The sequence below is a fragment of the Bos grunniens genome, chromosome 29 (genome assembly GCF_055505025.1).
Source record: "Bos grunniens cultivar Pamir isolate PY7600 chromosome 29, Bosgru_T2T1.0, whole genome shotgun sequence".
Lineage (NCBI taxonomy): Eukaryota > Metazoa > Chordata > Mammalia > Artiodactyla > Bovidae > Bos > Bos grunniens.
In genome coordinates this window covers 24,630,421-24,643,089 of record NC_141193.1, presented here as the reverse complement: position 1 = coordinate 24,643,089, position 12,669 = coordinate 24,630,421, and the positions used below count along the sequence as shown (strand labels likewise).

Genomic DNA, 12,669 nt, shown 5'->3' with positions numbered 1-12,669 from the left:
TTTTGGCTGCACCGGGTCTTAGTTGCAGCATGGGAACCCTTAGTTGTGGCAAGTGGGATCTACTTCCCTGATCAGGGGTCCCCTGCATTGGGTGCAAGGAGTCTTAGCCACTGGACCCCAGAGGAAGTCCTAGAGTAGATTTTCCAAAATTATTTCTCTAGTTAGCTTCTTACAAAAATATAAAAAGCCAAACAAAAACAGTTACACAGTTATTATACAAAATGTATTCTATAAAAATATGGAACGCTTCATGAATTTGCATGTCATCCTTGTGCAGGGCCCATGCTAATCTTCTCTGTATCGTTTCAATTTTAGTATATGTGCTGCCAAAGCGAGCACTCTGTATTTTCTTAATGTTTCTTCCTTCAGAAATGCAGCATTTCTATCCTTCCCTGTTTCTGAGTTAAGAATACTTTCTAAATTTCAAGATACAGCTACTATTTATTTACATTCAAGATACTGTTATCTAGTATTCTTCTAGGCATTAGGCTAAAAGCTTTCTATACATTGTCTAATTTCATGCTTAAATCAACCCTCCAGGGGAAGTGCTGCTGTCCTCATTTTGCAATACTGAAAACTGCGATGTAGGCACCATTGCCCACATCATACAGACTAGATTCAGAACAATTCAGATTCTTTAACCAGGAGATCACAGTTTATGAGTTCAAAACCCAAGGTCTACTGGTGATGCTGGGAACACGCTTTCCTCTCTATCCAAGCCGGTTTTTATAGTGTTGGCAAAAGTTATGGCTATTGAGCACCATAGGTATCTGGAAGTAGAGATCCTAAAATGAGTGAAATAGACTTCTCTCCTGGAGGTCTCACAGTTACTCATTCCTTTAAGGGGAAGGGATTTTTTCTCTCCCAATAGCACTATATTTATAGCATTTTAGAGACAGGTATCACATTTTAAATTTACTTAAAATTTTTATTTTGTTCTTAATTTACAAAATGATTTCCTTATCTTTCCATCTAAAATAAGATACAAGAAGGTAGAGATATTACGTATTACTTCTTCACTATTTTTGTAGTTGCTAGTACTCTTTGTTTACATAAAATATTCTGAGAATAAATGATCACTGAATTGGAGTGAATGGAAAATTCACAAATGTATGCCTAGTGGTGGTGTGGTGGTTTAGTCGCTCGGTTGTGTCTGACTCTTGTGACCCCATGGACTGTAGCCTGCCAGTCTCCTCTGTCCAGGAGATTTCCCAGGCAAGAAGACTGGAGCAGGTTGCCATTTCCTTCTCCAGGGGATCTTCCTGACCCAGGAATGGAACCCAGTTCCCCTGTATTGCATGTATGCCTAGAATTATACTTAAAAATACCTAAAAATGTATGCTGAAGAACAATCCACTATGTCAGTTAAAAATCTAATATTTACATTTACAATGCTAGATATAAGATATATTACAGTGAATTTCCCATTTAGAAACGTTTCAGGTATGACAAATGAAGAGTAAACTCTTTCCTATCTTAGGCTCATTGGCAACAGAATCTGCTTAGAATCATACAAAGGCTGGGAAAAAGTCATACCTATATGGCAACCCACTCCATACTCTTGCCTGGAAAATCCCATGTACGGAGAAGGCTGGTAGGCTGCAGTCCATGGGGTCACTAGGAGTCAGACACAACTGAGCGACTTCACTTTCATTTTTCACTTTCGTGCATTGGAGAAGGAAATGGCAACCCACTCCAGTGTTCTTGCCTGGAGAATCCCAGGGATGGGGGAGCCTGGTGGGCTGCTGTCTATGGGGTCGCACAGAGTCGGACACGACTGAAGCGACTTAGCAGCAGCATATATTAATTTACATATTATGCTTAAAATATCTCAGTGAGGCAAACTGGGTATATTGTCATCATTTTCATTTTACTGGCTGGAAAATTAAAGTTGAGAGAGGTTAAGTAACTTTCCACAGATCACATGTCCTAGTGCAAAACTAGTTAAGTTAAACTTGAATTGATAAGTGACCATTCTGTTATGGGATGTGAAGAGATGCATTCCAGGTGTCTTGTAAATGGCTAGCTTTTTTAAGTATCTTTTAAAATGCTTAAATATATGAAACATCTCTTTTATTTCCAAGGTTTTCAAATGTTGAGGCAGCTCTGTATTTTGATAGTGATTTTAAAACTCAAATCAGTATTTGTGATCTTCTCTTGAAACTTTTCATATGTATAAGAAATTATACTTTAGATAAGTACCCTGAGATTAATATTGATAATCACACTCACCCTTCTTTTTGTTTCCCCAGGGGACTATCATTTCTCTGGGTTTCCCAGAGACATATAATAGAAAGCTTTTATTCCACATGTTTTCTAATCAGATGTTAGAAAAACAGTAGGTCATTATCTTTATACTGTGCAGGAACAGTGGTTTTTTTTTTTAACTTTAAATTTTGTATATACAGTGTGTCAATTAACAATGTTGTGATAGTTTCAAGTGAAAAGCAAAGGGGCTCAGCTGGACATGTACATGTATCCGTTCTCCCCCAAACTGCCGGTTGCCACATAACACTGAGCAGAGTTCCGTGTGCTAAACAGCAAGACACCGTTGTGTGTACATTTAAACATAGCAGTGTGTACATGCCCATCACAAGCTCCTTAACTCTCCTTTCCCCCATCCTTCCCCTCTAGTAAGCTTAAGTTCGTTCTCTTAAGTCTGTGAGTCTGAGGAACAGTGTTTTCTATTTGGTCCCTTGCCCATGATTTAACATCCTTCTAGGATGAAAATCCTAAAGCAGGAAATATATGTCCAAGTTACAGCTAACTCAAAAGGAAACTGAGTATTTTTCCAGGGATATGATGGGAACTTGTACTTTTTTTTTGTTTGGGGATATAAATGAGCAATCTGTCACACCATGGAAACTCTAAATATCTGCCATGGGTTTCCTATATAAATGCCACATATGATTATAAACTATAGAATATTTTGCATACATTATGGCTACTTTATATCATAGATGTGGGAAGTGAGGTTTAGAGAATTTCTGAAGATTGATATTGTTTATACAGTTAGTAACTGAAAGAATAAAAATTCACTCCCAGTTTGGCAATATTGCCTCTAGTCCCAGTTTGTCATTTTTGAGGACTGATGATTTGTGATTCTCGTGAACTATAAATACCAGTGCTATGCTGTGTTTTATGGTCTTGGTGTTTGATTATACCAGTACTTGATGTTCAAATGCTGGGTGTCCCGTAGAACCACTTACAATCTTCTTCTTGTATTAAGTGACAGGCAAAAACTCTATTCCCCAGGGAAGCCAGAAGATATTGTCCCAGAGAAGCTTGTGGAGCCCACAGTGAACATGCCCGTTTTCCTCAGCAGGCTCACTTGCCAGGCCACACCAAGCAGATGACCACAGCGAACCATTCCCAGGTGGCAGGTTTTGTCCTCCTGGGGCTCTCTCAGGTATGGGAGCTCCGGCTTTTCTTCTTTATTGTCTTCTCAGTTGTGTATCTTATGACTGTGACTGGAAATCTCCTGATTGTGGCCGTAGTGACCTCTGACCCATGCCTGCATACAACCATGTACTTTCTCTTAGGCAATCTTTCTTTCCTGGACTTTTGCTACTCGTCCATCACGGCACCGAGGATGCTGGCTGACTTGCTCTCGCGGAAGCCTGTCATTTCCTTTGGTGGCTGCCTGACTCAGCTCTTCTTCTTCCACTTCATAGGAGGCATCAAGATCTTCCTGCTGACGCTCATGGCATATGACCGCTATGTTGCCATTTCCCAGCCCCTGCGCTATATGCTTATCATGAATCGGACAGTCTGTGGGCTCCTCGTGGCGGCCTCCTGGGTGGGGGGCTTCATCCACTCCATTGCACAGGTTGGACTGACTGCCCAGTTGCCATTTTGTGGGCCTGACAAGCTGGACAACTTTTACTGTGATGTGCCTCAGCTGATCAAGTTGGCCTGCACAGACACCTTTGTCTTAGAGCTTCTGATGGTGTCTAACAATGGTCTGGTGACCTTGATGTGTTTTCTGGTGCTCTTGGGATCCTACACAGCACTGCTAGTCATGCTCCGAAGCCACTCGCGGGAGGGCCGTAGCAAAGCCCTGTCCACCTGTGCCTCCCATATTGCCGTGGTCACCTTAATCTTCGTGCCTTGTCTCTATATCTATGCACGGCCATTTCGGACATTCCCCATGGACAAGGTGGTCTCTGTGCTGTACACAATGGTCACTCCCATGCTGAATCCTGCCATCTATACCCTGAGAAACAAAGAAGTGATCATGGCCATGAAGAAGCTGTGGAGGAGGCAAAAGGACCTTCTGGGTCCCCTGGAGCACTGATGTCCAGATGAGCAGAAGCAGGGAGCTAAGAATCTGAGCTATGCTTCAGTGTAGCAACCTGCCCGAGAAGACCCATAAAGTAGCCAGAGCTACGAGTACGTCTACTGCTTCTTTACTGCTTTAACCTCAGCTAAGTTCTGCTGACCTGAGCTTTTAACAAAGCTAGAAAATGGAATCAAGAGCTTCCTTGGTGGTAAAGAATCTGCCTGCCAATGTAGGAGACATGGGTTAGATCCCTGATCTGTGAAGATCCCGCATGCTATGGAGCAACTAAGCCCATGTATCACAATTATTGAGCCTGTTCTCCAGAGCCTTGGAGCTACAACTACTCAGCACATGTGCCACAACTATGGAAGCCTGAGTGCCAACAAGAGAAGCCACTGCAAACAGAAACTCATGCTCTGCAACGAGAGAATAACCCCCATTCTTCACAACTAGAGAAAAGCCTGTGTGGCAACGAAGACCCAGCACAGCCAAAACCAAACAAACAAACAAATAAATAAACATTTTTATTGGAAGTAAAAAAGGAAGTGGAATTGAGAAGTTCTTCCAAGTTTCCCCTAGAGAAAAAGCCTCCAGAGCTATTCAGAAATGATGTTAAGCTCCGATGGCACTTTCCCTTACAATGTTGGCCCTGCTGAGAACGTTCAAACTGCAGTATGCATGGAGGTGGTGCATCTGTGTTTTCTTTTCTGATTTTGCTTCTTGGACATAAAATACATTTGAGGAGCTCAAAATGATTCTAAATTTCCAGGAGACAGGAGGGATCTGTAGGTTAAAATAAATGTCAGAAGTCAAATCATGATTTCAGGAGGCTGATTGAATTTAATGTTGATGAAGAGAAAAGGAATCATCTTGGGCAAAGTTCTTTCTTCCTCACAGTTTCTTAAAGTCATCGTCACCTCCATCATTAAGTAGTATCTGTTAAGAGCTTACTGCATGCCGGGCATTGCTCCAAGTAATGTAGTTTTATTGTTTACTTTCATTCATTCAACATTCTTTTGAGGTTGGTACCTTCTGCATTTCAAAAGTGAATCAGTTGCAGGTTAGAGACATAAAATAATTTACTTAAAGCCCCAGAGCTCGTTTCTGAAATGTTTCTGTTTATTTAACTTTTGAGCCCAAGTTCTTGATAATATCTAAGACTCTCAGATATGAGAGCATATGAATGGCAACCATTCTAGTATTCTTGCCTGGAGAATTCCATGGACAGAGGAGCCTGGTGGGCTACAGTCCATGGGGTCACAGAGAGTCGGACACGACTGAGCGAAAATATCTGAAACCCAGGAAAGAATGCAAAATTGGGATATAAAGTGGGAAGAGAGATTATCCTCTGGTTGCTAAATAAAGAGTGGTATAAAATAATACATAAGCACCCCTGCTAGCTCTACTTCAAATTAAGAAGGTGTGGAGAAATTATTATGGCCTTCTCCTTCATCATCTCTGTTTTCCCCCAGTATCCTATCTCCTTGATCCAGGTTCCTGCATTTCCTGTCACCAAGGTAATCAGTTGGCTTCTCATCTATGTCAGAAGACCTGTGCATTTTTAAACTCACTTCCATATCTAAGAATCAATTTGAAAACAAAGCAAAGCAATGCTTGTTTAACTTCTTAAATGTATTTAATCCATCAGTGATACTCTCCATGGATGTGGGATGAGATGAGGATGACATGTGTCTGTGATCTTAGCATTAAGTCATTATCCGTTGCTTAGTAAGTAAATTAATTAAATTAACTGACAGATTAACTTACTAAGTAAGTTGATTAAATTAAATTAGTAAGTAAAGTACTGTAAGTGTAGTTTCCCTCCACAGTAATAGGCAAACAGGGCCTAGATCATGGGTCAGACTTGAAACAGGAAAGGCAAAGGATTAGAAAAGAGGAAGCTGGGATATTGTAAGACGAGTCATGACAACATAGAGCAAACAAACTGTTTATAGAGTGTGTATTTCAACGGAAAGAGAATTTCAGAATCAGGAGATGTTAAGTCAGAGTCCTCTTTCAATGCACCTTAATTTAGTAGCAAAAATCTAACTGTCTTTTTATTATATTCTGAACTTGTAGCAAACTTTAATTATACAAGTTATATGTGCAAATAGATTGTAGCTTCTCAACAATCAATGTAATTTTCCTAAAAGTGTCCTCTAGCCAATAGTAGGGAAAAATAGCTAAAATTTAGGCAAGTTTAGTACACTTACTTTTATGTATAAAGTCAAATAGTTCCATATTTTCTCCAGAAAATAACTCAGTCCTTTAGAATTGTGGCCTCTCCTTCTTTCCAATTTTGTCCCTTAAAAAAAAACTTCTTTATTTATGGCTGCGCTGCTTCTTCACTGCTGCATGGGCTATTCTCTAGTTGCAGTGCGCAGGCTTCTCATGGCAGTGGCTTCTCTTATTGCGGAGCACAGGCTGCAGGGCACGCAGGCTTTAGTAGCTGCAGTGCTCAGGCTCTAGAGCATGGGTTCAGTAGCTGTGGTGCATGGGTTTAGCTACCCCACCACTGTGGGAGCTTCCCAGACCAGGGATCCAACCCGTGTCTCTTGATTGGCAGGTGGATTCTTTACCACTTAGCCACCGGGGAAGCCCTTTCATTTTGTAAAGTGACATCAAAGTGCACAAAGGAGGTGTGCAGTTTACTTGATCCCATGGTGATGAAGCGAGACAGGCCTCGCGTGCACACGCTGTCCTCTGCTACAGAGTGGCTGAACCTGGACTGCTTTCTGGGCTTGTGACGACACCAGAGTAACTCCACGTCTGAATGTTCTGCTGACCCCGATGCTGAAGTCTGTGACTAACAGGCTGACATTTGTTTTCTCTGTTTGGTCAGGCTGGGTGATGCTCCCATTGGAGCTTAGTCTCACCTAATCTCTGGTTTGAGTCATAGATCCCATTGAGTCTGTTGCTCTTTTTCCACCCATTCCTAGGCCAATTTTTTCACCCCACAGAGCTTAATCATGTGACCCCTGGCCACTGTGAAGCCAGGACACATTCACTTGCTGTCAGCTCAGACCCCAGCTGAATCCCTCCTCGGCAGAATATGGGATCTTGGGGTCCATCCATTATCACAAGGAAATTGAGGGTGCTTGAAAAGCTATATTGCCAGCCCATCCTTTGCCTTACTACCCTGGTTCTCTCAGCTGACTTTAATGTGACCACATACCAGCTTGGTTTGTGGACAGCCTGTGGGACCAGCTCATTCAGTGCCTTAAACGTGAGCAGGAAGAGGGCTTCTGCCCTCGGGCATTCCCCTTAGTCTGTTCTCAGAGACAATGCAATGAAGGAATATGGAGACACCCCTCTGACCCTCTGCCTCCTCTACCTATGTATTCTTTTGTTTCCTTTCAATATTTTGCTCTTTCTCTTTCTGACCAGGACCTTCATAGGTGAAACTCTATGTTCTGGTAACTAATCAGGCCTAGATCCCAGTGTCTCAAAGAGACATTAAAGAAAAACAGAAAATCCTTTTCACTCTGCCAAACTCAAGTTTCATGACTATTATCTTGATAAAAGATCAAAAGAATCAAAACTAATAGGTGTCTTCCTTCTTTCTGTGTTTTCTCTGTGTATCTATCTATGAGTCTTGCTGGGAAGCCTTTGCATTAGAAAGATTAATGAAACCATGGTTTAAGGAGGGAATCTAAATGTTTCAGCTTATTGTTCATGGACTATTTTCCCTTTGCACTACTGGTGGGGTCTTCTTTTTGTGAGTAGAATGGCAGAAGTTCTGGAAGAGTACAGAGATAATATGGGAAGCAAACGACTTACTCAGTGTTGGCATGTCTATCGGCATATGCTAAGAGTTCAGGTGGAATGTACTTGCATTGGCTTCCCAGGTAATGCCAGTGGTAAGGAACCCGCCTGCAAATACAGGAGACATATATGACCTGGGTTTGATCCCTGGGTTGGGCAGATCCCCTGTAGGAGGGCATGGCACCCCACTCTAATATTCTTGCCTGGCCAGAGGAGACTGGCAGGCTACAGTCCATAGGGATGCAAAGAGTCGAACATGCCTGAAGCGATTTAGCACACAATGACTTGCACTTAAATTTAGGGGGCTGAGAAAACTAAAGAGATTTTAATATTAATAATAAAAATAGTGTTTTAAAGATACTTGACAGATGTGGTATGTCTATCATTTCTTTCTTCTAGGAGGGGAGTGTTGGGGGATGTATTTTCTAGGGTTAGCTGAAATAATTAGTATAGCACAATTGGGAAAGCAATAAGCAACATGTTGACACCTTCCTGTTACTGTTCCTACAAAAATCCTCAATAACCCTTGTTCCCATAATAGATTGTTATGGCTGAAGTTGCCCAAAGGGTAGTGATAGTATTTGGAACTTAGAACAGTGAGTTGTTCTTGAAACAGACTAAATGTCTATGCCGTTCAGCGTATGCAACTTAAGAGCCTGCCATGTCCAGAGTGCCTGCTGGTTTTTCAGATGAGTTGCCTGAGACAAGAATATTTCTGGTCTTTCCTGTAATATGCAGGAGTCTTCCCCCAATGTCTACTTACACGTATTTATACATAGTGCCAGACACGACATCAATTTGTCTCTCATCTATTTCTTTCTATTTATCTATCATGCATTTTTATCTATCAATATTATTACCAAAATATGATGCTAACAATGATATTTGCAATCATAATGTGTTAGTAAAAGTGTGTTTGAATAGACCTAGATGTAATTGAGGTTCTTTCAGAGTCATACAGAGTCATAGATTGCTAGAGCTGAAAAAATATTAAAAATTATCTAATTTATGGTTCCAGAGATGGGCTTAAGTGCTCCATAAACAATCTGAAATTATATACTAGATTTTATGTCTGTATAAATTATTTGGAGTGAAGAGGGTATATAGATTTAAAACGAGATTCTCAAACAGATGCATGATTCCTCCAAATAGTAAAAACCATCTGATTCAGTTCTTTTATTTTACACATGAGGAAAATAAGGAAAATGAGAAAATCATTTGTTCAAGTGCGCTGGGCAAGTAAGTTGGGACAACAGGAACACTGGTCTGCTTTCTGGTTCTAAACTACCCCCCACCCCCCCCAGTGGACCTTCTTGAAAATAGTAAGAAGAGAGCTGCATTGATTGGCTCCTACTTATCTTTCCATTCTCCGGTCTTCCTTCTCTTTGCCCCAAGTCTATCATGTTGTGTATCTTTCATTTTCCTGAATATGCTTGGAGCACCTCTGGGACTCTATACCTGCAGAAGTGTTATAGGGACCACCCAACACCCCTCTTAACCTGGCATACTTCTCTGTGATCTAAGGTGAGATAACACCTCAGGAAGTGTTCACTGTCCCTTTCCCTCTGCGTTAAGTGCACTTCTCTTCTTTTTCCCATAGAATCCTTGCCTTTCACATTGTAATGCTTATAACTGCTGTGGTTTCCTTTTACTACCCTGGTTCTACTATAGACTGCAAGATCTGTGGGCAGGAAGAGTATTTATCAACTCTCTTCTAAATTACATGTGTACTGTTCATTTCTCTCAACCTCCATTGTCAAATCTAAAGTCTTACCTAGTCCATCTGTTGTTGTTACCTAGTTAATTCTTGAAAATCCACGTTTGCCTCCCTCTAATCAATGGTTCCTACAACGCAGATTGATCTTTTAAAATATGATGTGAGCAGTCCCTTGTTTAAAACTCTTCAAAGGCTTTACATGTCCTTTAAAAAGAAAGAAAGATGCGTATAAATTTTATTGATAAGATGTTGTCTGCATTGACCTTAACCCACCTCCCCAGTTCCACTCCTTTACAACATTTGTTTCTCTCAGCTACTTCTTTCTTTGCAATACTGCTCACTTTTTCTGAACGCTCCTCTATTAATTTTTCCTGGTTAACCTCTTCTCAATCTCAGGCCTCAGTTTAAAGACCACTTCTTCAGACATGTGGTGTTCCTTGATCTTTAATCCAAATTATTTGTCCTTATTACTCTCTTACAAAACTCAGCGCTTTCCTCAAAAGCATTCCTCACAACTTACAACTACATATTGACTTATGCATTTAAGATTTTTTTTTGTCAATCACCCCGATGATACTATAAATTCTACCAAAATGAAGCTATGTCTTCCTTGTTTTCTACAGTATCCCCCAAGGCTTCGTGCAGAGCCTAGATCAGGGAGCAGCAGCAGAGGTGGCTCTGGTGCAGCAGTGATGAGTCATTTAGTCTCAGCTTTGTGCACAGCCTGACCCTAATCTTGCCCAGTCATGTGGGCAAGTGTGTCTTTAAAATGTGTGCCCTAGACATCTCCCTTGGTTCACCTTAGTCCTATCCCTACCTAGTTCAGTGCCTAAAACATATTATTTAATAATATTTCTTAAATAAATGGTTATCCCCATATTTGGAGTCTATTAGGTAGAATTTGACTTGGGAATTAGAAATAGCTAAATATTTCTTGAGAGTCACCTGGACAGCAAGGAGATCAAACCAGTCAATCCAATGGAAGTCAACCCTGAATATTCACTGGAAGTACTGATGCTGAAGCTGAAGCTCCAGTCCTTTGGCCACCTGATACGAAGAGCTGACTCACTGGAAAAGACCCTGATTCTGGGAAAGATTGAAGGCAGAAGGAAAAGGGGATGACAGAGGATGAGATGGTTGGATGGCATCACTGACTCGATGGACATGAATTTGAGCAAGCTCTGGGATATGGTGAAGGACAGGGAAGCCTTGTGTGCTGTGGTCCATGGGATCGGAAAGAGACATAATTGAGTGACTGAACAACAACAATAAATAGTTTTTTGGTCTCAGCATTTTTCCTATGTGAGGTTGTTTCAGGAGCTGCTAGTCACATAAAGAGTATAACACAAGAGAATCAAACAGCTCATAAACATTTGTTATCACAGCCAGAATTTGATTTTCTGATATGGGGATCCTGGGTAATCTTATTTGTCATATCCAGTCTAGATGCAAGGCCTCAGAGGGCCTTTTACTCCCCTCTAAGCTGCAAATCTGAATCTCCATATTTTAGCATTTCTGTTTGGCTTTATGACCTACCATCTTGAAGCAGTAATAGGTGTGCTTAAGCACACACGTGTGAAGAAAAAGAGGAGCAGCCTCTGTGAATGGAGGCTACATGTTTAAGCACCTCAAAAGAAACATGTCGTCGCCAGAAGTTTGAAACTTGACCAAATGGATCAGTTTTCTCTGTGTGAAGATTCAAGGGAGGAAAGCAAAGGCTGATCTCCACATTGCATATTTATGAAGACCTATTTCAATATCTGAGAAACGTACAAGGTATTGCCTATGTGACCTGAACTTCAAATATTTGCCCACTCTAGTAGGAATATTTCCTTTTACACATGACCCTCATGGTGTCTCGCAGCCATGGGTCAGTTCCACCTGAGGGCATCTCTCAGAGCTCACTTCACCTTCTCATTGCAGAGGCTGAAGATGAACGGTTTCAGGAGGGGCATGATGATATAGTTCAGGACCGAGACCCCTTTGTTGAACAGCATGGACTGAGTCTCTGGCAGATGGATGTCGAGAAAAATGGAGCTGCTGTAAGAGATGATCACCACTGTAAGGTGTGAAGCACAAATGAAGAATGCTTTCTTTCACTCAGCAGTGGTCCCTGAGAACAGTGGAAAGAATGCAGGTGTAGGGAACTGAGGGCAGTGTCAGCGAGTCCAGCAACACTGACGTGGATAGCACGAAGGCCAGCAGCCCCAGTAGGCAAGTGTCTCCACAAGAGAGCCTCAGTAAGGGCTCACCGTCACAAGAGAAGTGGACAATACCGCTGGGGCCACAGAGTGGTAGGCTGACCGTGAGGACGGAGTGGCAATGGACACAGAGAAACCCAGCTAGCCAGGAGGCCAAGTTGGGAACCGACATGACCACTCATCAGGGTCTCATAGCAGAACGGGTCTACAGATTGCCAGGAAATGATCCAGAGACGTGACAACTGAGAGGAAGAAGTCGGTGGTGCCTAGGAGGAAGTAGAGGTAGGACTGGATGATGCAGCTGGCAAATGAGATGGAGCGGTCCCCTGGGAGGATGACAAGCATCTTGGGAACCACAACAGACATGAGCAGCAACTCCAGGAAGGACAGGTTCCACAGGAAGGAGGACACCTGTGTGTGCAGGCATTGGTCCATCCAGCTGAATCCAGTGATGAGTAGGTTGCCTGCGGTAGTTACAATGTAGACCACCGGCGGTCTTGGGAAAAACAGGAACTGCAGAATATTGCTTCTGGGGAAACCCAGGGGGACAAACCTTGTTACCTGAGTCCAGTTTTTAGGGCTCATTTTCAGTCGTCCGCAGGGTAAATGGAACAGAAATTCATAACTGGTCCACAGCGACCAATCCTTCAATCAATCAATGAGATAATACCTCATGCTTAGCAATTTCTTACATTCTGACACTT

General features: G+C 42.0%; 1 protein-coding gene, 1 non-coding gene and 1 pseudogene across 2 annotated transcripts; 1 reads left to right on the top strand and 2 right to left on the bottom strand.

Annotated features, from left to right (window-relative positions):
- Window positions 1-232: 232 nt before the first annotated feature.
- On the bottom strand, window positions 233-339 carry LOC147342392 (U6 spliceosomal RNA). The gene has a single exon (XR_015158183.1). It is a non-coding gene; the product is annotated as a U6 spliceosomal RNA (small nuclear RNA).
- A 2,978-nt stretch (window positions 340-3,317) lies between these two features.
- Window positions 3,318-4,297, top strand: OR4D5 (olfactory receptor family 4 subfamily D member 5). The gene has a single exon (XM_086384156.1). It carries the CDS (start codon window positions 3,353-3,355, stop codon window positions 4,295-4,297), a length of 945 nt encoding a protein of 314 aa, XP_086240282.1. The 5' UTR covers window positions 3,318-3,352.
- Window positions 4,298-11,635: 7,338 nt separating this feature from the next.
- On the bottom strand, window positions 11,636-12,550 carry LOC147342390 (olfactory receptor 6T1-like; annotated as a pseudogene).
- Window positions 12,551-12,669: the final 119 nt, after the last annotated feature.